Source organism: Salvelinus sp. IW2-2015, linkage group LG17, assembly GCF_002910315.2.
Source record: "Salvelinus sp. IW2-2015 linkage group LG17, ASM291031v2, whole genome shotgun sequence".
NCBI lineage: Eukaryota > Metazoa > Chordata > Actinopteri > Salmoniformes > Salmonidae > Salvelinus > Salvelinus sp. IW2-2015.
In genome coordinates, this window is record NC_036857.1 from 13,844,638 (window position 1) to 13,869,669 (window position 25,032).

At 41.9% G+C, this 25,032-nt stretch overlaps 1 protein-coding gene across 3 annotated transcripts; it reads right to left on the reverse strand.

The window, feature by feature from the left end:
* Positions 1–1,537: 1,537 nt before the first annotated feature.
* Positions 1,538–25,008, reverse strand: LOC111976608 (inosine-5'-monophosphate dehydrogenase 2). 3 transcript variants are annotated; one of them, XM_024005568.2, is made up of 15 exons: positions 23,770–24,674; positions 21,194–21,242; positions 20,747–20,848; positions 14,006–14,080; positions 13,383–13,589; positions 13,133–13,220; positions 12,826–13,025; positions 12,638–12,728; positions 12,427–12,522; positions 11,966–12,037; positions 9,940–10,083; positions 9,401–9,545; positions 3,921–4,064; positions 3,725–3,808; positions 1,538–3,444 (listed from the first exon to the last, which is right to left on the reverse strand). In XM_024005568.2, exons 1-15 carry the CDS (start codon positions 23,913–23,915, stop codon positions 3,423–3,425), a joined length of 1,665 nt encoding a protein of 554 aa, XP_023861336.1. In that variant the 5' UTR covers positions 23,916–24,674; the 3' UTR covers positions 1,538–3,422. The 3 variants fall into 3 exon arrangements, with proteins under 3 accessions (XP_023861336.1, XP_023861337.1, XP_070303974.1); XM_024005569.2 differs by lacking the exon at positions 11,966–12,037; XM_070447873.1 differs by lacking the exons at positions 1,538–3,444; positions 3,725–3,808; positions 3,921–4,064 and adding an exon at positions 6,456–7,025 and having other exon boundaries at positions 23,770–25,008.
* Between the last annotated feature and the right edge of the window lie 24 nt (positions 25,009–25,032).

The window sequence follows — 25,032 nt, forward strand, 5'->3', positions numbered from 1 at the left end:
TCAATTTCACCTGCACGATTCATCAACTCACGTTTTTGTAGAAAAGGTCTAATAGAAATGTGTAAAACTATGCTTGACAGTTTATGACAAATAGTTCAACAATTTTGCATGTAATGGCTTATGCAAGGAACTAATGCCTAGATGTTTTGAGGGGTAAGACTTTCAACAGAGAACCATCTACTATATTTTGATCAACATGACATGAGCAATTGATAATGTGGAAAAAAGCTGACACTTGTACATTATCAATTGCAATTTGTTCAAAGGAATAAGAAATTGCTTTAATGATGTGCACAAGTGACTAGATGATTTGGAATTTGTACAAGTAGTATCAAGAATTGCACTTTTGATCTAAGAAATGCACCAAAGCGACTGAGAAAAACTGTAACTGTAATTTCATTTGTTATCTTCCAACACTCCATTTTGTGCCAAATATCAGTTATTTTTGTCATGCCTACTCCGGCTCCCTCTCTCCAGCGATTGATGTCGCCGGTCTACTAACCACTGGCCCTGGCATTAAATCTAATTTTATTGGTCACATACACATGTTTAGCAGATATTATTGCAGGTGTAGCGAAAAGCTTGTTTTTCTAGCTCCAACTGTGCAGTAATATCTAACAATTGGAGTCAGGACATGTAGGTTGAAATATCAAAACAAACTCTGAACCAATTATWTTATTTTGGGGACAGGTCGAAAAGCATTAAACATTTATGGCAATTTAACTAGCTAATTTGCTGTTGCTAGCTTGTTCTGGGATATAAACATTGGGTTGTTATTTTACCTGAAATGCACAAGGTCCTCTACTCCAACAATTAATCCACAAATAAAACGGTCAACTGAGTTMGTTTCTAGTAATCTCTCCTTCAGGCTTCTTCTTCGGACTTTATGGCGGTTGGCAACCAACTTTAAAGTGCATTACCACAACCGACTGGAGTGTAGACCTCAGTTCATCTTTCAATCACCTACGTGGGTATATGCTCATAAAAACCAATGAGGAGATGGGAGAGGCAGGACTTGCAGCGCATCGAGCATCACAAATAGAACCAAGTTCTATTTTAGCGCCTGACTACGCAGACACTCGCGAGCAGTGTGGGTGCAATGATTGAATAACGTGTACATTTATTTTGCAGCGCACGCAACGCGTCCGGTCTGGTCAGCATGTAACAATTAACCATTATTAAGCACACCTGCTCCCCATCATTACACACCTGGACTTCATCACATTGATTATCTCCCTTTACTTAGCCCTCAGTAGCCTCAGTCATCAGGCAGTAATGGTTTGTTTTCATGTTCAATATAGATCCCCTGTTATGTTAATTTGCCTTTCATTATTGTTAATAAACTCACCTGCTTCCTGCATCTACGTGACACTTATGTAAGTCTTGGTTCCAATAGTTTATATTTTTCGGCCACATTATTTGAGAATACTTTATACACAGAAAATAAATATTAAAATTATAAAGACGCATATATTTGAACCCAAATGTGTTTACAATATCTCTACACTTGATAAATTACCACAAACACAAAAAAAGCTTGTTGAAAATGTTAACTTTTTTTTATTTTACTTTTTCAAAGTCAGTTCATTTCRTAAGGACATGGGAGGCATCTGATTACACAAAAACACTCCATCACAGTACTGACGGATAGACAAACAGACATGCTCTGTCTGGGAGAGCAGAGCATGTCTGTCTGTTTGTCAGGGATGGTTAAAGGTCATTTATGTTTGTGTGTGTTAGTGCTGAGCGATTAACCAACTTTTTTTTTGTGAGAGCCCAACACGCCGTTTCTCTGGAAATAAATAAAATAATTCACGAGAGAAATCAAGTCAAGAACTATGTGGAATGCTGTGCTGAAAGGGTGTTGTAGTTTTCATTAAGCAAATATTCAACATAGTTTAGTGTAGAAAATTGGTAATTAACAACAATGATCATAATCCATTGCGCCTGTTCTTTCCGGCTTGGACAGAGATGGATACACTTACGCCTGCTACGTTAGGTTAGATACACACAGACTGGATGAAAAAGGAATATACACAACATGAGTGGTGTCTATTCATGGATGCCAAGGGAAGCTAGGCTTCCCCCAAAAATTGAAAAAAATAAAGATCTGTTTAATTTTCCTTAAATTCGCAAGAGGCTCTCTGTCTCTATAGCCCATCGATCGGATGCTGTCTGGTCAAAAAGAGTATGATATTGTTGCCACCAGTAGCATTGAATGCAAGGGAAGCCAGCGAGCATTTGCCCTCCCTAATATAAAATATTAGCCAATCAGCATTGATCTAAACTGTGAATGGTCCTGGCRCACCAAAAAAAAGGGTCAAGGGAAGCCAGTGTGGATTTGGCTTCACACCACATTAAGCCAAACGTCATTGGCAGAAAGAAACTGTCTGTAACATTAACGTGCTTGATTATGCTATAGGTCATGTAACTGTTTGTTACATGCAATATGCTTTGTGGACTTCACCGGACAGATGTTGCTCTCTGGTTTTGTGATGAAATAGGTGTGGTTTAATTTATTATGCCACTGTCTTATTGTCTTGGCCTTTAGGCCTATATATCACGGTGGCAAGGCATGTGAACTAACAGGTTATAGAGCAAACAATGCAATTATCACAACATATAAGTTATTTGGGATTTTCTTTCCCTGGCTGGCTTGGCTTCCCCAGTGATTTGACCCATATACCGCTACTGCACAACACAACAATGAGAGAGAGACAGTTTGGGAAAGTATGCCTCATCTACTTTGAAAAACTAGTAAAATGATTACATCAGACAGCTCTGCAGCATGCTTAGTCCGGTTAGCTAAATAGGATGACTAAGTAATACATGATGACTTTAAGGAATGAAAAATAAAGTTATCAAATAAAAAGTAAGTAATATACACAACTGAAATATTATTTCATGTTTTTCTTTGGATGTCTACCAAATGTGGACCTGAAAGAGACCATGGAATATTTTTAGTTTGGCTTTGGAATTTCCATTAAAAAGCTATAAAATCATTTTAATGTCATTATTTCATAATGCATTTAATGTTTTAAAAAATTAATCGAAACCGATTTTATTTTTTCATAATCGAACCGGAACTACCTTCAAAAAGAACTAATCGCCCAGCACTTGTGTGAGTGTGTAATAATTGTGGGTGCTAATATTTTTCCTATTTCACACATGTACATGTGTGTATTAATACTCATGTGTGAATTGGAAACTTATTTTTGCATATCCCAACTCTCCCTGAGACACACTAGGAGAGTGGGGTCACGGCCAGGGTCTGCAATTATCAACGGCGACCCTGGAGCAATTAGTGTTAAGTGCCTTGCTCAAGGGCACAGACAGATTTGGGTTGGCAAGTAGTTGTTTGTGCTTGCATGTGTGTATGCTTGAGGAACACAAGTCTGCAGCCCACTACTGTGTTCTCTTCCTTAGAACAAGCGCTTCTCATAACTGTGTGAGAGAGAGAGAGGTTTAACAGATTAATGGATCACATAACAAATTACCAACATGTTGCATCAGGCCGAGATCAGATACTGTAGACACATATAGGCAGGTTGAAGTGAGATTCATTTTGAAAGGGGAACCATTCTAAATCTAGGGGCTTGTATGTGGTACGTGGAACTGAGATGTTCAGAAGATCCTCAGATAATATATTGTAATGTTAGCTTCTGTGACAGCGCTGCACTATGGGCAAGCCAACACTGCCAAGCTAGAGCACATCAGTAAGTACCTGTGCATGCTGTGGACTCCTCCCTCCATCTGGGCCGATGTCGTCCTCTTCTCAAACTTCAGATCCCCAGAATACATCATGGCTCTGCAGGGGGAAGACAAATAGTGTTACACAGAGCCCCGAACTCACACACACAGCCTTCGAACAGATGGTGTTATCAAAGTAGGCTCACTTTGATTTACATTCAAATGTGTACCTGAGCTGGGTGAGGCTCTTGGATCCGATGTCTTGACAGGAGTGCTGGATCCCAGCCAGCAGGTAGGGAATAAACTTATGTATGGAGCCCTTGTCCTGGACCGCCCCCGACACACCCTGGGCCACCTTAATTTTGTCACACTCACTGGAGAGAGGGAGGAGGAGACGGGTAAGCTACGGTACCTTCAGAAAGTATTCATACCCCTTGACTTATTCCACATTTTGTTGTGTTACAGCCTGAATTCAAAATATACCCAATAATGTAAGTGAACATTTTTATTTTGAAAATAAGATACAGATATCTCATTACATAAGTATTCACAGCCCTGAGTCAATACTTTGAAGAAGCACCTTTGGCAACGATTACAACCATCAGTCTTTCTGGGTAAGTCTCAAAGCTTTCCACACCTGGATTGTGCAACATTTTCCCATTTTTCTTTTCAAACTTTTTCAAGCTCTGTCAAATTGGTTGTTAATCATTGCTAGACAACCATTTTCAGGTCTTGCCAAAGATTTAAGTAGATTTATGTAAAAACTATCTAGGCCACTCTAGAACATTGTCTTTTTGGTAACGACTCGTGTAGATTTGGCCTTGCATTTTAGGTTATTGTTAAATCAAAGTTTATTTGTCACGTGCGCCGAATACAACAAGTGCACAGTCGTGGCCAAAAGTTTAGAGAATGACACACATATTAATTTTCACAAAGTCTGCTGCCTCAGTTTGTATGATGGCAATTTGCATATACTCCAGAATGTTATGAAGAGTGATCAGATGAATTGCAATTAATTGCAAAGTCCCTTTTTGCCATGCAAATGAACTGAATCCCCAAAAAACATTTCCACTGCATTTCAGCCCTGCCACAAAAGGACCAGCTGACATCATGTCAGTGATTCTCTCGTTAACACAGGTGTGAGTGTTGACGAGGACAAGGCTGGAGATCACTCTGTCATGCTGATTGAGTTCGAATAACAGACTGGAAGCTTCAAAAGGAGGGTGGTGCTTTTAATCATTGTTCTTCCTCTGTCAATCATGGTTACCTGCAAGGAAACACGTGCAGTCATTATTGCTTTGCACAAAAAGGGCTTCACAGGCAAGGATATTGCTGCCAGTAATATTGCACCTAAATCAACCATTTATCGGGTCATCAAGAACTTAGAGAGCGGTTCAATTGTTGTGAAGAAGGCTTCAGATCGCCCAAGAAAGTCCAGCAAGCTCCAGGACCGTCTCCTAAAGTTGATTCAGCTGCGGGATCGGGGAACCACCAGTCCAGCTTTGCTCAGGAATGGCAGCAGGCAGGTGTGAGTGCATCTGCACGCACAGTGAGGCAAAGACTTTTGGAGGATGGCCTGGTGTCAAGAAGGGCAGTAAGAAGCCAATTCTCTCCAGGAAAAACATCAGGGACAGACTGATATTCTGCAAAAGGTACAGGGATTGGACTGCTGAGGACTGGGGTAAATTCATTTTCTCTGATGAATCCCCTTTCTGATGTTTGGGGCATCTGGAAAAAAGCTTGTCCGGAGAAGACAAGTGAGCGCTACCATCAGTCCTGTGTCATGCCAACAGTAAAGCATCCTGAGACCATTCATGTGTGGGGTTGCTTCTCAGACAAGGGAGTGGGCTCACTCACAATTTTGCCTAAGACACAGCCATGAATAAAATGGTACCAACACATCCTCTGAGAGCAACTTCTCCCAACACCCAGGAACAGTTGGTGACGGAAATTCCTTTCCTGCGTGATGGAGCACCTTGCCATAAGGAAAAGGTGATAACTTAAGGAGCTCGGGGAACAAAACCTCATTTTGGGTCCATGGCCAGGAAACTCCCACAACCTTAATCCCATTGAGAACTTGTGGTCAATCCTCAAGAGGCGGGTGGAAACAAAAAACCCACAGATTCTGACAAACTCCAAGCATGATGTATGCAGAATGGGCTACCATCAGTCAGGATGTGGCCCAGAAGTTAATTGACAGCATCCAGAGGATTCAGAGGTCTTGAAAAAGGGTCAACACTGCAAATATTGACTCTTTGCATTCAACTTCATGTAATTGTCAATAAAAGCCTTTGACACTTATGAAAATGCTTGGAATATCTTCAGTAGCCATAGTAAATCTGACAAAAATATCTAAAGACACTGAAGCAGCAAACTTTGACAATTAATATTTGTGTCATTCTCAACTTTTGCCACGACTGTAGACCTTACAGTGAAATATTACTTAAATCCCATACCAACAGTGCAATTTAAGTAAAAAAATAGGTATTAGGTAAGCAATAAGATAAGTAAAGAAATACAAAATAAAAACAGTAAAATGACAGTGAAAATAACAATAGTGAAGCTATATACAGTGTCGGTACCGTACAGACGTAATATGTACTGTAGGATTAGTTAGTACTATGCATAGATTAGATAATAAACAGAAGAAGCAGCATAAAGAGGGGTGGGGGGGGGGGGGTGAAACATACGGACGACGACACAACACGTAAATAGTCCGGGTAGCATTTATTACCTTTACAGACTCTTATGGCTTGGGGGTAGAAGCTGTTGAAGCCTTTTGGTCCTAGACTTGGCGCTCCGGTACCGCTTGCCATGCGGTAGCAGAGAGAACAGTCTATGACTGGGGTGGCTGGGGTCTTTGACTGCCTGATGTAGAGGTCCTGGATGGCAGGAAGCTTGGCCCCAGTGATGTACTGGGCCGTACGCACTACCCTCTGTAGTGCCTTGCGGTCGGAGGTCGAGCAGTTGCCATACCAGGCAGTGATGCAATCCGTCAGGATGCTCTCGATATTGCAGCTGTAGAACCTTTTGAGGATTTCAGGACCCATGCCAAATCTTTTCAGTCTTCTGAGGTGGAATAGGTTTATCGTGCCCTCTTCACGACTGTCTTGGTGTGTTTGGACCATTCTAGTTTGTTGGTGTGTTTGGACCATTCTAGTTTGTTGGTGATGTGGACACCAAGAAACTTGAAGCTCTCAACCTGCTCCACTACAGCCCCGTCGATGAGAATGGGGGCGTGCTTGGTCCTCCTTTTTATGTAGTCCACAATCATCTCCCTTGTCTTGAAGGAGATCTCCTTTGTCCTGCTGAAATGTGAATTAATCTCCCAGTGTCTGTTGGAAAGCAGATTGAACCAGGTTTTTCTCTGGGATTTTGCYAGTGCTTAGCTCCATTCTGTTTCTTTTTTAACCCAAACAATTCCCCAGTCCTTAACAATTACAAGCATGCCCATAACATGATGCAGCCACCACTATGCTTGAAAATATGGAGTGTGGTACTCAGTGACGTGTTGTATTGGATTTGACCCAAACATAACACTTTGTATTCAGGACAAAAAGGTAATTGATTTGCCACATTTTTTTGCAGTATTACTTTAGTGCCTTGTAAACAGGATGCATGTTTTGGAATATTTGTAATATGTACAGGCTTCTTTTCACTGTCAGTTAGGTTGGTATTGTGGAGTAACTACAATGTTGTTGATCCGTCCTCAGTTTTCTCCCATCACAGCCATTAAACTCTAACCGTTAAAAGTCACTATTGGCCTCATGGTGAAATCCCTGGAGAGGTTCCTCTCCGGTAACTGAATTAGTAATGATCGTTGTAGTGACTGGGTGTATTGATACACCATCCAAAGTGTAATTAATAACTTCACCATGCTCAAAGGGATATTCAATGTCTGCTTTTATTTTTATCTACCAAAAGGTGCCCTTCTTTGCGAGGCATTGGAAAACTTCCCTGGTCTTTGTGGTTGAATCTGTGTTTCAAATTCACTGCTCGACTGAGGGACCTTACAGAAAATTGTATGTGTGGGGTACAGAGATGAAGTAGTCATTCAAAAATCATGTTAAACAGTATCATTGCGTAGTGAGTCCATGCAAATGATTGTGACTTGTTAAGCACATTTTTACTCCTGAACTTACTTAGGTTTGCCATAAGAGGTTGAATATATATTGACTCAAGACATTTCAGCTTTAAAAAAATATTAATGACATTATGGGGTATTGTGTGTAGGCCAGTGACCAAAAAATCTCAATTGAAWCCATTTTAAATTCAGGCTGTAACACAACAAAATGTGGGAAAAGTCAAGGGGTTTCTTTTTTTTCTTTGATTTTTTAAAATCAATTTAACCCCCTTTTCTCCCCAATTTCGTGGTATCCAATTGTTAGTAATTACTATCTTGTCTCATCGCTACAACTCCCGTACGGGCTCGGGAGAGACGAAGGTCGAAATTCATGCGTCCCCCGAAACCCAACCAAGCCACACCGCTTCTTAACACAGCGCGCCTCCAACCCGGAAGCCAGCCGCACCAATGTGTTGGAGGAAACACCGTGCACCTGGCTACCTTGGTTAGCGCGCACTGCGCCCGGCCCGCCACAGGAGTCGCTGGTGCGCGATGAGACAAGGATATCCCTACCGGCCAAACCCTCCCTAACCCGGACAACGCTAGGCCAGTTGTGCGTTGCCCCACGGACCTCCCAGTCGCCGCCGGCTGCGAGCCTGGGCGCGAACCCAGAGTCTCTGGTGGCACAGCTAGCGCTGCGATGCAGTGCCCTAGACCACTGCGCCAGGGGTGTGAATACTTTCTGAAAGGCACTGTATATGTGTTTTGTCTTTTGATTGACTGCCTGCTTCAAAGCCAGTTACCCCTGGGTCGTATTCATTGATTATTGCACACTGTAGMAAAACATTTTGCAACGGGAAACAAAAACAAGCGTTCAGGTAGTGTCTCTGTTATTTCACTTTGTGCCTAATGAATACAACCCTGGAGACAATAAATGTGTATTACTAGTGTATTAGTATCAGGTGTTGGAACCGGTTCAGGGAACAGAACTGAAAAATGTAAAATAACAAAAAAAAATTGAGGAACAGAAGCAAGAACGAAAGTGATCTATACTGTTCCGGAACTGAACCGTTATTTTAAAAGCATGGGAACTGTTATTTTATGCTCCGGGCATTTTTTTCCCATTCCCACAAAAACTCTGCAACAAAGCGCCTATACAAAACCCTCACTTTGTCACTCAAACTAATTCCAGTGTCCGCCTGCCTGCCAGCTGAACATCTCTGCCAGTATGTGTGTGCAGGCTACCTGCCCCCCCTCCTCACTCAGAAGCATAGTCTACCGTAGATATTGACCTCACAAGCTAGTTTTGGTCTAGTTCGCAAACTCTAGGCGGCATTATGCGTAATGTAATGGGACTGAGAGTCATGGTCAAGAGCTAGCTCTGGTCCAACGTTAGTTAAGCCAACTCTCTGAAGTTCAAAGACATTGAAAGTTCCTTCATAGTTTCCGCTCCCCCATAGGTATAATTCTGTGGGCCTAATTCAGATAAAGCATGTCATAACAACCCAGCGCTTCATAAACAGTTACTTTCGTTTGGTTCGAACCGGTTCAGAACTATATTTTGCTGGTCGGAATGAACAAATTATGTTTCTGTTCAGAATGAAACGATTGGCAAATGATTATATTAGTATTACTGCGCCTCAGTACCTGAAGTATCTGGTCTGGGAGCCCAGGTTCTTGTCCATGGCATCCAGTGAGCCCATGCCTCTGTACTTCTTCAGCCTGATGCCATCAGAGAAGAAGTATTCACCTGGAGCCTCACTGGTGGCAGCCAGGAGAGAGCCCATCATCACTGGAGAGACAGAGGGGAGGAGGTAACCGTTAGATAATGTGAGTGTTAGCACTTTATCCACTGCTAATGGAATGTGTATATGCTTGTGGTGTGTCTTTTGTAAAAGCCTTTCTCTGAGTGTGTACTTTAGACCACTGAACTCTGGACCTTTCCACTTCTTGTTTTTATTGTTCCCCTTTAATCAGGGACTGGTGCAATTAATTATCAGGTAGAACAGAAAACCAGCAAGCTCCGGACCTCGTAGGGTAAGAGTTGAATACCAGGTCTAAATCAGTCCCTRAWTAAAGGGGAACAATGAAAACAAGCAGTGGAATTGGCTTTGAGGTCCASAGTTGAGTTTGAAAGGACTMTAAGGAGAGTTTGTGTATGGGTATTTAATTTAAGCCTGACTCACCTGTAGATGCCCCCAGTGCCAGGGCTTTGGCAATGTGCCCCACGGTCTGGATGCCCCCGTCGGCAACGACTGGCACCCCGAATCGACGGGCGTACTCCGACACCTTGTACACGGCGGTGGCCTGGGGACGCCCGCATGCCAACACTGAGACAACAGGGGAAGGAGGACAGGTGTGAACAAAGAACACTCACACACAAGTTGAATATCCAGCCAAGCCTGCACATGTAGACCAATTAGTGGRAAAAATATCAGAATTGGGCTGCCTGTGTAAACGCAGACTTATTGTCACTTCAGTTGAGGCTGACAGGTCATGGTGGAGAATATCCAGCCAAGCCTGCACATGTAGACCAGGGTTTCCCAAACTCAGTCGGTTTGTGCCCTAGCACTACACAGCTGATTACAATCATCAAAGCTTAATGAGATGGTTATTTGAATCAGCTGTGTAGTGCTAGGGCATAAAACCAAAACATGCACCCAGGGGTGGCCAGGGCCAARTTTGGGAAACACTGCTGCAGGCCACCTATCAGAGACAGACTAGTCATTCTCACACACAGCAGACAGTCTGTCCTTGAATCTATTTGATGTAATTTCCTGGTTTATGAAGTTAATAAGTCAGCATTAATTCATATTGTTGTTGATTTGCTATAGATTAAACATGGTTTTGACTTGCTTAAGTGGACTATATTTTAATGAATGTTATTTTATCATGTGTTTACCTGATAAATTGAATCATTATAAAACTGATTACATAGCAAGATGATGGGGCATGATAGGATTTCCAATTTGCAAACATAGACCAACCGCACACTATATTTTATTATACAAAGTTGATGTTTATTTGGGAAAATAACATTCATAAAATGAAGAGAAAAATCAAGTAAGTCTTAGGTGTTTTGAATGGAGTTTGTTTCGTATGCAGGCTTTGTCCAACACTAAATTTGAGAAGTAGACGATTGCTATAATTTCCTCCTAAACGTGTTGTGTAACAGTTTCAATGAATCCTGTTGTGAGCAATCAGTTTCAGAGAATTTATGAACTCTTACTCTAAAATGAGTTCATTAGAATGTCAGAAGCCAACATCAAAGAAGTCGATAAAGTGGAAAATATTATTTTAGATTCATGTCCCCTTCTTTTTCTGTGATTATTACGCATGAGCTTTGGAACAGTCTAACTGTTACAGGTATTTAACACTTAATAATTACCTAAAAAAATACTCAATATCCAGACCAGCACTACCAGAAAGTTTTTGCAGTCATGCATATTTTTCCACTCTTGAAATAATGATATTATAATTATGATCGAACACATTGTAAATCATATGTTAAGTCAATGACGTATGTAAATGAGGTGTTAGAAACAATGACATAGGTAAATTAATTAAATGCGTTACAAAAGCCAGTTTAATTTGGCGCTAAGGGCTCCCTCCCCACTCCTATATGAAAACCTGGGCATAGGTTGGTGTACAACCGACAGGGTAAATGCAGTTAAATACAACTCATGGGGGAAAAAGACTAGGTTTATTTTTTCTTAACAGGGACAACGACCTTTTACAGTAAATTGGCAGATGCAGAATGATGAAAATATCTTTCATCTGTAGTAGGCCTATTGATATTGCTAAAGAAGTTACAACTTGTTTCAGATGAGGGAAGGTGAATGGCCTAACTGACAGACACCATCATGACTGAGACTGTCCATCGCATGCCTGTGCACTGCATTTAAGGATGCATCTCAAGTCCACTACTAAAACATACTTCATCATATGCATCCAAACGTAGCGCATGTGTCGTAATGAGGACATGTCGAGACAAGATAGGTGTGATGTCACACACTGTGACTGACAGATTAGTCAAGGACAAAAGGACAACCATCCAAAACCCCAAAAACCCAAGGCCAGCTTGAATACTACTTGTACTGATGCAGAGCCGTTAGCAACCAATGCAGAGAGGCTGTGAAGGCGGGTGGGCGGGCACAGTGTGGTAGTAGAGCCAATGGGAGAGAGCCCTGCACAGGGGGGTGGGGGACTTACTGCAGTATCCCGTAACAGTAGTTGGGGTTTTGGGGCTGTGGAGCTTTATACCAGGAGGAACACTGAGAGGCGCTAGAGAGACATACATTACAGGCAGTGTGAAACCAAGAGAGAAGAGAGGAGGAGAGGAGAGGTCCACACAATGAAATGAAGTTGATGAGAAAGAGACTGTTACAGAGAGAAAGAAAGACAGTTACAGAGAGAAAGAAAGACTGTTACAGAGAGAGAAAGAAAGACTGTTACAGAGAGAGAAAGAAAGACTGTTACAGAGAGAGAAAGAAAGACTGTTACAGAGAGAGAAAGAAAGACCGTTACAGAGAGAAAGAGACTGTTACAGAGAGAAAGGGAAGCGATAGTTAGATAGAAAATAAGAAACCCAAAACAGATCATGAAAGATGGGTTAGAGCTGTGGGTGGGTGGAAGGGAGGGGAGCTAGGAAGCCTGCCATTGGTGGGACTTACCTTCCTGTGTGATACAGATGGAGCCACTGCCCATGCCCACGCGCAGGCCGTCCACCCCGGCATCAATCAGGTTCTTGGCCTGGGCTGCAGTTACCACTGAGACAAGCAGGGGGAGACAGACCAACAATGTCAAGGGTGGTACATGGTGTAACCATTAAATGAGGGCAATTCTGAGAATGCAGCATTTCTATGTGTGTGTCCCAACACTCACCATTGCCTCCAATGACCTGAAGCGGTGGGTATTTCTCTTTGATGTACTTAATCGTGTCGATTTGGAAGATCGAGTTCCCTTGAGAGGAGTCCTTAAAGAACGAGAGCAACATTAAAGAACAGATTGAAGAAGAGAAAGTATCTATATGAGAAGAACAAAGAGACGGGGTAGGAGAACCAGTGACCCACCAGTACGACCACGTCTACTCCGCTCTGCACCAGCAGGTCCAGTCTGTACTTGTCATCGTTGTGCGTGCCGATGGCTGCCCCACACAGCAACTGTTTGCGGGAGTCTTTAGCGGCCAGGGGAAAGTCCCTGTTCTTCTTCAGATCTGTCCTGGCGATGATGGACACCAGGCAGCCCTCCTCGTTCACTATGGGCAGCTTACCTACACAGAGATGGACACCATTTAGAATGAGGGAATCTAATCACGAGGTACATTAATTTGACATGTATAGGACTGTCCTTCCCTTTTCCCAGGTCCCACCTCCTCACCTTTCTTACTCCTCTGCAGGATCTCATTGGCCTCTTTTAGTGTCACTCCAGCTGGAGCAACGACAAGGTCCTCCAGCTTTGTCATCACCTGTAGCGGGGAAGGAAAGGAGAAAACAAAGGAAGATGAGCATTTACCTTTGGACGGCAGTTAGAGTGGTAGGGAAGTAAACTAAATGCATATACACTGATTTAAAAATACTAACTCAAAGACCGAATAACATTCAACCATGATGTGTTAAGCCACACCCACCTCACTGAGTGGCAGGATGTGCTCCTCCTCCTTCAGGAAGTCAATGTCACGCGAGGAGATGATGCCAACGAGGTGGCCCCCCATGTGGCCGTTGTCTGTGATGGGGATGCCGCAGAAGCCGTGGCGTGCCTTGGCCTGGAACACGTCTGCCACRCGGTCTGTAGGACTCATCACTACCGGGTCTGTGATGAAACCCTGTTCGTACCGCTGGGAGAGAGAGGGAGATGAGGGGGAAAAGAGGGAGCAGGGAGGGAGGGCATGGTGGAGAGGGTGGAGAGAGAGGAATGAGGTAGCAGGAAGGATAATATAAATTGGGGGAGGGGGAAGAGGAGAAAAGTGAACAGGGAGAGGAGCGAGAGGGTAAGGATATCTATTGCACTCTGCAAACCTACAGGGTATTTAAAAAGCAAGCCAGACAGAGCATGAGAATATAAAGAAAAAGATTGCCTGACGGGAACACTACAGTGAAACAGCAGCAACTAGGTTGGCAGGAAGATCAAACTGAGAGAGCAGACGATAGGATGAGTAACAGAGACAAACATACAGACACACACATGAAACAGAAAAGAAAGATGAAAGGAGATGGGAGTGAAAAAGAGAGAGCATGGCATAGGGGTCATTACCTTGACCTTGCGGACCTCGTTGGCCTGGAACTCTGGAGTGCAGTTGTGGTGGATGAAGCCTATTCCTCCTGTGAGCTGAAAGAAGGGACATCATATTTTTAATTGTGTGTGCACACGTGTAAAACTGTGTGTGTGAGAGAGAATGTGTGTCCTCAGAAATTAACCCTAACTGAAGGTGCCTGTAAGGATTTATCCAGAACAAACTGTTCCAAGCCTCGAGGAAATTCTGGCCTTTGTTTTCCGATGAAGATTGTGATGTTTTCTCTGACGTTTGCCTCTGGGGGGGTTCACAACTATCTTTGGTTACTATTTTAAGTGAAACAGATATGTGCAGCTGTTGTAGTCACTTCAAGTCACCCTGGCCTGGGAGAAAGTATAGGTTGTTATCCAATAGCTGATGATATTTACACCATCAGGGGTTTTATAGGGTTGTGGCTTGTGGTCTCATGTGAACATGTGATTGGTCATTCAAAACAAAGCCGTTTTTAATTCCTTTTTATTTAAAAAAAAATGTTGGGCTTAATATTGCAGAAAGATTGTTGCTTCTATCAATGTAATAGTCTGCATCATTTCCAATCCCCCATATATTTTGGGGGTAAATATAWATATACAGTGCTCAAAAAAATAAAGGGAACACTAAAATAACACATCCTAGATCTGAATGAATGAAATATTCTTATTAAATACTTTTTTCTTTACATAGTTGAATGTGCTGACAACAAAATCACACAAAAATGAATCATGGAAACTCAATTTATCAACCATGGAGGTCTGGATTTGAGTCACACTCAAAATTAAATGGAAAACCACACTACAGGCTGATCCAACTTTGATGTAATGTCCTTAAAACAAGTCAAAATGAGGCTCAGTATGTGTTGTGGCCTCCACGTGCCTGTATGACTCCCTACAACGCCTGGGCATGCTCCTGATGAAGTGGCGGATGGTCTCCTGAGGGATCTCCTCCCAGACCTGGACTAAAGCATCCGCAACTCTGGACAGTCTGTGGTGCAACGTGGCGTTGGTGGATGGAGCGAGACATGATGTCCCAGATGTGCTCAATTGGATTCAGTTGGGGAAACGGGCGGGCCAGTCCATAGATCAATCCTTCCTCTTGCAGGAATGCTGACACACTCCAGCCATGAGGTCTAGCATTGTCTTGCATTAGGAGGAACCCAGGGCCAACCGCACCAGCATATGGTCTCACAAGGGGACTGAGGATCTCATTCTCGTACTCAATGGCAGTCAGGCTACCTCTGGCGAGCACATGAAGGCTGTGCCCCCCAAAAGAATATGCCCCACACCATGACTGACCCACCGCCAAACGGTCATGCTGGAGGATGTTGCAGGCGGCAGAACGTTCTCCACGGCGTCTCCAGAATCTGTCACGTCTGTCACATGTGCTCAGTTGAACCTGTTTTAATCTGTGAAGAGCACAGCGCCCAGTGGCGAATTTGCCAATCTTGGTTTCTCTGGCAAATGCCAAACGTCCTGCACGGGTGGCCGTAGCACAACCCCACCTGTGGACGTCGGGCCTCCTACCACCCTCAGGAGTCTGTTTCTGACCGTTTGAGCAGACATGCCATTTGTGGCCTGCTGGAGGTCATTTGCAGGGCTTGGCAGTGCTCATCCTTGCACAAAGGCGGATAGCGTCCTGCTGCTGGTTGTTGCCTCCTACGCCTCCTCCACGTCTCCTGATGTACTGGCCGTCCTCCTGGTAGCGCTCCATGCTCTGGACACTACGCTGACAGACACAGCAACCTTCTTGCCACAGCTCGCATTGATGTGCCATCCTGGATGAGCTGCACTACCTGAGCCACTGTGTGTTGGTGAACTCCGTCTCTTGCTACACTAGAGTGAAGCACCGCCAGCATTCAAAAGTGACCAACATCAGCTTCAAAACATCAACCGGAAGCATAGGACTGAGAAGTGCTCTGTGGTCACCACCTGCAGAACCACTCCTTTATTGGGGGGTTTTGCTAATTGCCTATAATTTCCACCTGTTGTCTATTCCATTTGCACAACAGCATGTGAAATTTATTGTCAATCAGTGTGCTTCCTAACGTGGACAGTTTGATTTCACAGAAGTGTGATTGACTTGGAGTTACATTGTGTTGTTTAAGTGTTCCCTTTATTTTTTTGAGCAGTGTATATATATCCGTATACATCCATACAGAAGTCGGAAGTTTACATACACCTTAGACAAATACATTTAAACTCAGTTTTTCCACAATTCCTGACATTTAATCCTAGTTAAAAAATCCCCGTTTTAGGTCAGTTAGGATCACCACTTTATTTTAAGAATGTGAAATGTCGTAATAATAGTAGAGAGTGATTTATTTCAGCTATTTTTTATTTCATTGCATTCCCAGTGGGTTAGAAGTTTACATACACTCTTAGTATTTGGTAGCATTGCCTTTAAATTGTTTAACTTCGGTCAAACGTTTTGGGTAGCCCTCCACAAGCTTCCCACAATAAGTTGGGTGAATTTTGGTCCATTCCTCCATGACAGAGCTGTTGTAACTGAGTCAGGTTTGTAGGCCTCCTTGCTCGCACATGCTTTTTCAATTCTGCCCACATTTTTTATAGGATTGAGGTCAGGGCTTTGTGATGGCCACTCCAATACCTTGACTTTGTTGTCCTTAAGCCATTTTGCCACAACTTTGGAAGTATGCTTTGGGTCATTGTCCATTTGGGACCAAGCTTTAGGTTCCTGACTGATGTCTTGAGATGTTGCTTCAATATATCCACATCATTTTCCTCCTCATGATGCCATCTATTTTGTGAAGCGCACCAGTCCCTCCTGCAGCAAAGCACCCCCAAAACATGATGCTGCCACCCCCGTGCTTCACGGTTGGGATGGTGTTCTTTGGCTTAAAAACCTCCCCCTTTTTCCTTCAAACATAACAATGGTCATTATGGCCAAACAGTTCTATTTTTGTTTCATCAGACCGGAGGACATTTCTCCAAAAAGTAAAATCTTTGTCCCCATGTGTAGTTGCAAATCGTAGTCTGGCTTTTTATGGTGGTTTTGGAGCAGTGGCTTCTTCCTTGCTGAGCAGCCTTTCATGTTATGTCGATATAGGACTCGTTTTACTGTAGATATAGATACTTTTCTACCGGTTTCCTCCAGCATCTTCACAAGGTCCTTTGCTGTCTTCTGGGATTGATTTGCACTTTTCGCACCAAAGTACGTTCATCTCTAGGAGACAGAACGCGTCTCCTTCCTGAGGGGTATGACGGCTGCATGGTCCCATGGTGTTTATACAGATGAATGTGGTACCTTCGGGCATTTGGAAATTGCTCCCAAGGATGAACCAGACTTGTGGAGGTCTACAATGTTTTTTCTGAGGTCTTGGCTGATTTCTTTTGATTTTCCCATGATGTCAAGCAAAGAGGCACTGAGTTTGAAGATAGGCCTTGAAATACATCCACAGGTACACCTCCAATTGACTCAAATGATGTCAATTAGCCTATCAGAAGCTTCTAAAGCCATGACATAATTTTCGGGAATTTTCCAAGCTGTTTAAAGGCACAGTCAACTTAGTGTATAACGAATATGAATTCGGATGGCAGAAATTATTAAATATTAAAGCATTAGATCTCTCACTAAAAGCATCACTCATACAAAAGTTATACTTAAATCCAAACTGGTTCTCTAGCTGTGCCATATAAATTGCAAAGTAGTTGGGAAGAGATTTTCCATGTACCCATTCCATGGCACCTGGTTTATGAATTGACATGCAAAACAACGCCGGATTCAAAACTTTGAATTCTTCAATTTAAATTATTATATAAAATTCTTGCAACCAATATAATGTTATATATATGGGGGATACAATCTTCCCAGCTCTGCAGATTTTGCTGTGAGGAGGCAGTCATTAGATCATTTATTTTGGTACTGTCCATATGTAGCTCGTTTTTGGTCACAGGTCCAGGAATGGCTGAAGAATTGCAACATTTGCCTAGAACTAACATTTTCCTAGAACTAAGTCATAGTCAATCAATAATATAATTATTTTAGAAAGAAATTTAATCTTTATTTTACAGTCTGTAGAAGCTATGAGAATAGAAAGGTTCAGTACTTTTGTGAAGCATCACAGCACAGTTGAAAAATATATGGCAAATGGAAATCCAAAATGGATGGTGTTAAGAGATAGATTGGAGGGGTTGAATGGAGCTGAAGGGTGGGACTAATAACAAGACAACAAATGTAAAACATACGGGGTCTGTAAAATGTATATAGGTTCAGAAATTTTGTGAAATAGCAGTTACAAATAGAAATCAAAGTGGATGGACATCAGACATAGAGGAAGGACTAAAAATGAACAAAATATGACTATTGTAAAATAGATTTGGTCTGTAAAATGTATATAATATGTATAAACTGAAGGTAGAAGCCAAAGTGTTATTGTTTATTAGTTTACTCCAATTGAGGGAAGGGTGTTAGGGTTTGCGGGGAATAATAAAGGTATTTTCTAAAAAAAGTATGTGTATATGTATGAATGTTTATGTATGCATATGTGTATATATGTACAGTTGAAGTCAGAAGTTCACATACACTTGGTTGGAGTCATTAAAACTCATTTTTCAACCACTCCACAAATTTCTTGTTAACAAACTATAGTTTTGGCAAGTCGGTTAGGACATCTACTTTGTGGATGACACAAGTAATTTTTCCAACAATTGTTTACAGACAGATTATTTCACTTATAATTCACTGCATCACAATTCCAGTGGGTCAGAAGTTTACATATAAATAGGCCCTTTTCATTTTGTCTGGCTTGCTATTCCAAATAAAATGGAATATATTTTGTTCATATAATTTAAAATGCAGGTCACGAGGTGTAGGCAAAACCATAAGCAAATAGGTAAACTGTGATATGACTAAAGAGTTAATCGGGGTGATTTTTCCACAAACAGACAGGTATTTTCCTTTCCGTGGTAGCAAGAGCTTATCTATTTTTGCTAACTTTCTATAAAAAAATTGGAGTGAGATCATTTCTTTATTTTGTGATTTGTATACCGAGTATGTCCACATCTCCGTCAGACCATTTTATTGGTAAACTACACTGTAATGTAAAAGTTTCATTTTTTTGTGATTCAATACGTAATATCACTTATCATGATTTGGTTTTAGTCCAGAGAGTTTAGCAAAAGTATCTAGATCCTCTATGAGGCTGTGGAGGGATTCTAATTGGGGTTTTAAAAGAAAACATGAATCATCAGCGTACAATGGCACCTTTGTTTTTAAGCCACATTTCTAATCCCTTAATATCATTGTTGGATCTAATTTCGATGGCAATAATAAATAGATATGCAGATAGTGGACAACCTTGTTTTACTCCTCTTAACAGTTTAAAACTTTCTGAGATGTAGCCATTATTTACTATTTTACACCTATGGTTACTATACATAACTTTAACCCATTTCATAAGAGATTCTCCAAAATTGTAATATTCCAGGCATTTATATATAAATTCCAGTTATACTTTATCAAAAGCCTTTTCAAAGTCAGCTATGAAAACCAGGCCTGGTTTCCCCGATATTTCATAGTATTCTATTGTTTCCAGTACTTGTCTTATATTATCTCCAATGTATCATCCATATAAAAAAAACTTTCTGATTAGGATGAATAATATCCGACAACAACTTTTTAATTCTATGCGCCAAGCATTTAGCTCGAATTTTTGCATCACAACACTGAAGTGTAAGAGGCCTCCAATTTTTTTAACGGACTGGATCGTTATATATACCAATTGGATCCTGTTTCAGTAATAATTAAATCAGACCTTGTTGCGTGTCCGATAATCTATATCTATATATTATATAGGAGTGGTTAAAACATGCTAATAATGGTCCTCTGAGTATATCAAAAAACAGTTTGGTATACCTCCACTGGTATGCCATCCAGCCCTGGAGTTTTCCCTTTAATTGCATCAAGAAGTTCCTCCTCTGTAATTTGGCCTTCACATGAGTCTGTCTGTACAGATGTTAATTTTACATTATTAATATTCGGTGAATCATGCGTGACTCCCATCATTTGTAACAAGTTTCAATACATATTTTTTGGTAGCATTTCTATGTTGAAGATTGAAAAAGAATTTGGTGCATTTTCCCCCATATTCCATCCAGTTCCCTTTATTTTTATAATATATTACACTGGATCTTTCTTGAATAAGTTCGTCCATTTCTTTTTGTTTTTCCTAACTTATTCTGTGCCTCTATGGTACAGTTTTTATTGCTATCTGTACTGTTAGTCCTTCAAATTCCTTTGTTAATATGGACTCTTTTGATCTAAATTGCTTTTGTTTTATAGATGAGTACTGAATTGCATTGCCTCTAAAGGCACATTTAAAAGTGTCCCATACAATACGGGGATCTGCTGTACCTATGTTATGTCTGAAAGTCAGTTATAAATTATTCTATCCTAGTTATAAACATTTTACCATCTAGTAGGCTTTTATTAAATCTCCAATATCCTCAACCACGTGGAAATTCTGTAAGAATAATATATGTGATGATCCTTCTTGATGATCCTTCTTTAATTCCTTCTTGCCTCTGGTAGCTGCGTGCCAACAAGTGCGGAGAAGATTAGCGTCACGTTTCACGCTCTTAGTTTTTACATAAGTTGATCCGATACGGCTGTTTACTTTGTKAATTGCAGAGTCTACTTTTAACTAAAATCTTCAATTATGACGCCATGCCAAAGTGTGTGTGTGTGTGTGTTTAAACCAGACTTACTGCCATGGCAATGGCCAGCGCTGACTCTGTGACTGTGTCCATAGGGGAGGATACAAAAGGCGTTTTCATGGTGATCTGTTTTGTCAGGGCTGAAGTCAAATCCTGCAGAGGAAACAAACCAGTTTCTACAAGTGAATACTTGTAACAAACACTTATTGTAGTAACAAACAACTTTTAAGGGGTATGCCTAATGAATAAGGCTCTGCTACAAATCAAGGTTACAATGGAAAGTTCTTCCTTCATAAATGGAACCCTGGATTGTATTTACAGGCACCAAACAGAAGAAAACGGATCGAAACAGGCAGGGACTACCTGAAATTGTCCAATAAGAAATGCTTGTTTTCGGTTTCTGTTGCAAATTGTTTTGCTAGTGTGCACTAATGAATTCGACCCTGGTCATGGAGGGACAGAAGCCCTATTGTCTTGAAGAATAAGGGTTCTACTCACCACCTGTTCTGATGTGAAGTCAATATACCCTGGAAGAATCAGGAAGTCACTGTGAGTGAGTSAGAGAGAAGGGGTGAGAGGAGAGCAGGGCCAGGCCTCACATGCTGCATACAATCTATCAATGACATTCATACACGTGTGCAATTTCACACATAATGTACTGCAAGGTGTTACGAATTCACTCAAGGGGAGGCCAAAGGTTAATTCCCATCTTCAGTCATATTCTATGCTATTTTTTTCATTGACACAGTGGCTGTAAAAAAAATACTGCAAGCTCAGTATTTGATCATCTGAGATATCTGGAACTTCAAGTGGATAATTTTTCTGAGAAGTTGGGTGTATGTTACGTGGTGTGCATGCATGTGATGAGCAGGCAACAGAGTCCTGTGTTATTACACATTAGTGCTGATGGTCAACACATTCCTAAAGGTCCTGGGAGGTTTCCAAGCGTACTGTGTGTCTTGTGCTAACTAGTTGACATTTAAAGCATGCTATTCCACTTGCATCTTCATTTTGGTGTATACTGGTACTATAAACACCTAAATAGTCAATGTGTGCCCATGCTTCTAGGAGATTAAGCCTATATTAAGCAAGGAATTAGCAGAATGAGATGTGGTAACTTCACTGAAAGAGCAGACAAGAGATAAGGCACTGTAGTGGACAGTAGCTGACTGACTGAAATTTCTACCTAACAACTACTTATTGTTCGTGGCATTCCAATTCAATCAGACCCTTTTGCTAATATCTTGACATGATGGTGCCTCCAGGGTGTCATAATTACATTCTTGTCAAACATCGTCACACAAGGCATGTCATGCCTTCATGGTATTTCCTCATTCAACTGCTGGAAACTAAGCTAACCTATCTGACCACAAAATAGTTATTGTCTTGAGTGTCAGACACTGAAAGTAGGCTGATTAATAAACAGAATGGGGAAACATGTCCCAGACACCCTCAATAAGGGTGATGCAGTGCCATGAATGCATGGACCTAAATACACTATATATACAAACGTATGTGGACACCCCTTCAAATGAGTGGATTTGGCTATTTCATCCACACCCGTTGCTGACATGTGTATAAAATCGAGCACACATACATGCAATCGCCATAGACAGACATTGGCCTTACTGAAAAGCTTAGTGACTTTCAACATGGCACTGTCATAGGATGCCACCTTTCCAACAAGTCAGTTTGTCAAATTTCTGCCCTGCTAGAGATACCCCGGTCAACTGTTATTGTGAAGTGGAAACGTCTAGGAGCAACAACGGCTCAGCCACGAAGTGGTAGGCTTCACAAGCTCACAGAACGGAACCGCTCAGTCCTGAAGCGCGTAAAAAAACATATATATATAAAAATCGCCTGTCCTYGGTTGCAACACTCACTACCGAGTTCCAAACTGCCTCTGGAAGCAACGTCAGCACAATAACTGTTTGTCGGGAGCTTCATGAAACGGGTAGCCATGTGCAATAACAAGCGTCGGCTGGAGTGGTGTAAAGCTTTCCGCCATTGGACTCTGGAGCAGTGGAAATGCTTTCTCTGGAATGATGAATCATGCTTTACCATCTGGCAGTCCAATGGACAAATGTGGGTTTGACAGATGCCATGAGAACGCTATATGGTACCAATGCATATTGCCAACTATAATGAGGAATAATGGTCTGGGGCTGTTTTTCCATAGTTCAGACTAGGCCCCTTAGTTCCAGTGAAGGGAAATCTTAACGCTATAGCATACAATGACATTCTAGACGATTCTGTGCTTCCAACTTTGTGGCAAAAGTTTGGGGAAGGCCCTTTCCTGTTTCAGCATGACAATGCCCTCGTGCACAAAGCGAGGTCCATACAGAAATGGTTTGTCGATCGGTGTAGAAGAACTTCACTGGCCTGCAGAACCCTGACCTCAACCCCATCGATCACTTTTGGGATGAATTGGAACGCCGACTGCGAGCCAGGCCTAATCGCCCAACATCAGTGCCCGACCTCACTAATGCTCTTGTGGCTGAATGGAAGCAAGTCCCCGCAGCAATGTTCCAACATCTAGTGGAAAGCCTTCCCAGATGAGTGGAGGCTGTTATATCAGCAAAATGGGACCAACTCCATATTATTGCCCATGATTTTGGAATGAGATTTTCGACAAGCAGGTGTCCACATACTTTTGGTCATGTAGTGTACTACAATAGAGGAACGTCCAAATCATGCATAACTGAATAGCCAGGCTTATCCAGAACCTAATCAAATACCCAGCTAGCTACTTCATTATGTTGGTAGATTTGCATCAGTCCCCAAAGTCAAATTGTTACGCAACTCGATATCACTTGAAAGCACGAGTTGAGCCGGGAAACCTAAGTCGGCAGACCCATGTAGAAAGAAGTAATTTACTGCGTGTACTGCAATGACTCAAAGCCCCTGCATGAGCAAATAATAATGTAATGTGTTTAAGACATAATATAGGGCTTGCTCTGGTTATTAGCCAACTACAAATAGCTGTCAGAGAAACTGGATTTCCTCAAGGAGCCATGCGACCAGACTGTAAAAATATTTTTTTTTATTTGCGACTGCCAAATCCCAATAATTACTTGTACGTAAGGCCGTCCCCGCAGTTGAAGAGTTGCTGCCCGCTCAGTCCATCATCGGGCACGTAACCAGTCTGTCCACTGATCAAGTAGTCAGCCATGATACACAATCTATTTAGTGTTTGATCAGTCACTTTGGTGCTAAACATACAACGACCCACGAGACCGAGAACTTTCTTAGTTTCTTCGCTTCACTCCTAGTTCCGATTGGCCATCTGTCAGTCAGCTGTGGCGTGGTGCGACCATGCGCGCTGTCCCCCGCGTGCCTTGTTAAAGTCAAGTCTATAAAAATGACATGTAATGCATTCACAACAGTAGAAAATAAACCGAAATGCCCTTTTTATTCCTCGGCCTTTAATGTTATCAGGCTCCTGCCCTGTCTGGCGGTAGCTCTGGTCGCACACGTGTTCGTGATGTGCAGTTTGCGAACGATTCGTTCTTTTTGAAAGACTCTTTTTACTGACTCGAGTCATGATTCGTTTTTTTCAGAGCGACTAGTTCATTTTATTCGTTCGTTTGACCTGCAGGCGGCAATGATTAATGATTCTACAGCAAGATTAATACGCGGTCCTCCGGTTTAGTGGCTCCAGAGACGTGCTCCGACCAGCAACTGTGTATCATGTGCGCAAGTGAAAGTAGATCTAAACATACATGTTTAGAACTGATAATTGATCTCATGGTGCAAGAATATATGCAAGTAATTGATTATTAAACGGTATGATGGACACAGCATATTACTCTCACAGCAGTCAAGCAATGCGTTCCGCCAAGGGTCTTACAATCTAATCTGGTTGTGGCCACAACTATACCTCGTTTCAAATGTATCAAGAAATAACCTTATTTGTATGCTTAGCAATCAACAATTGTACATTGTTTAAAGCACACTTTTAAACAAGTGACACAAATGACAGCTCCAATAAACAGTGGCGTGTATTCATGGATGCCAAGGGAAGCCAGGCTTCCCCCCAAAAATGACCAAGAAAATAAAAAAACATCCAATCCTTTATTTCGTCTATCTGCGTTTAGTCTCGTTTTCCCCAGTGATTTTACCCACGCACCTCTACAGCCAATAAGCCCCTTATGGTGAAGGACATGTGAACGAGCGCGTAGTAGAATCATGACTCTTTCGAGTTTTCAGTTCATCGTTGTCCTGCGTGCTCTGACTCAAATGAACGAAATGAGTCGAAATATTAATCATTTTGACTGAACGACTCGAAAAGATCCGAGTCAGTAAAAAGAGCCGAACTTCCCATCACTAGCTCGTCA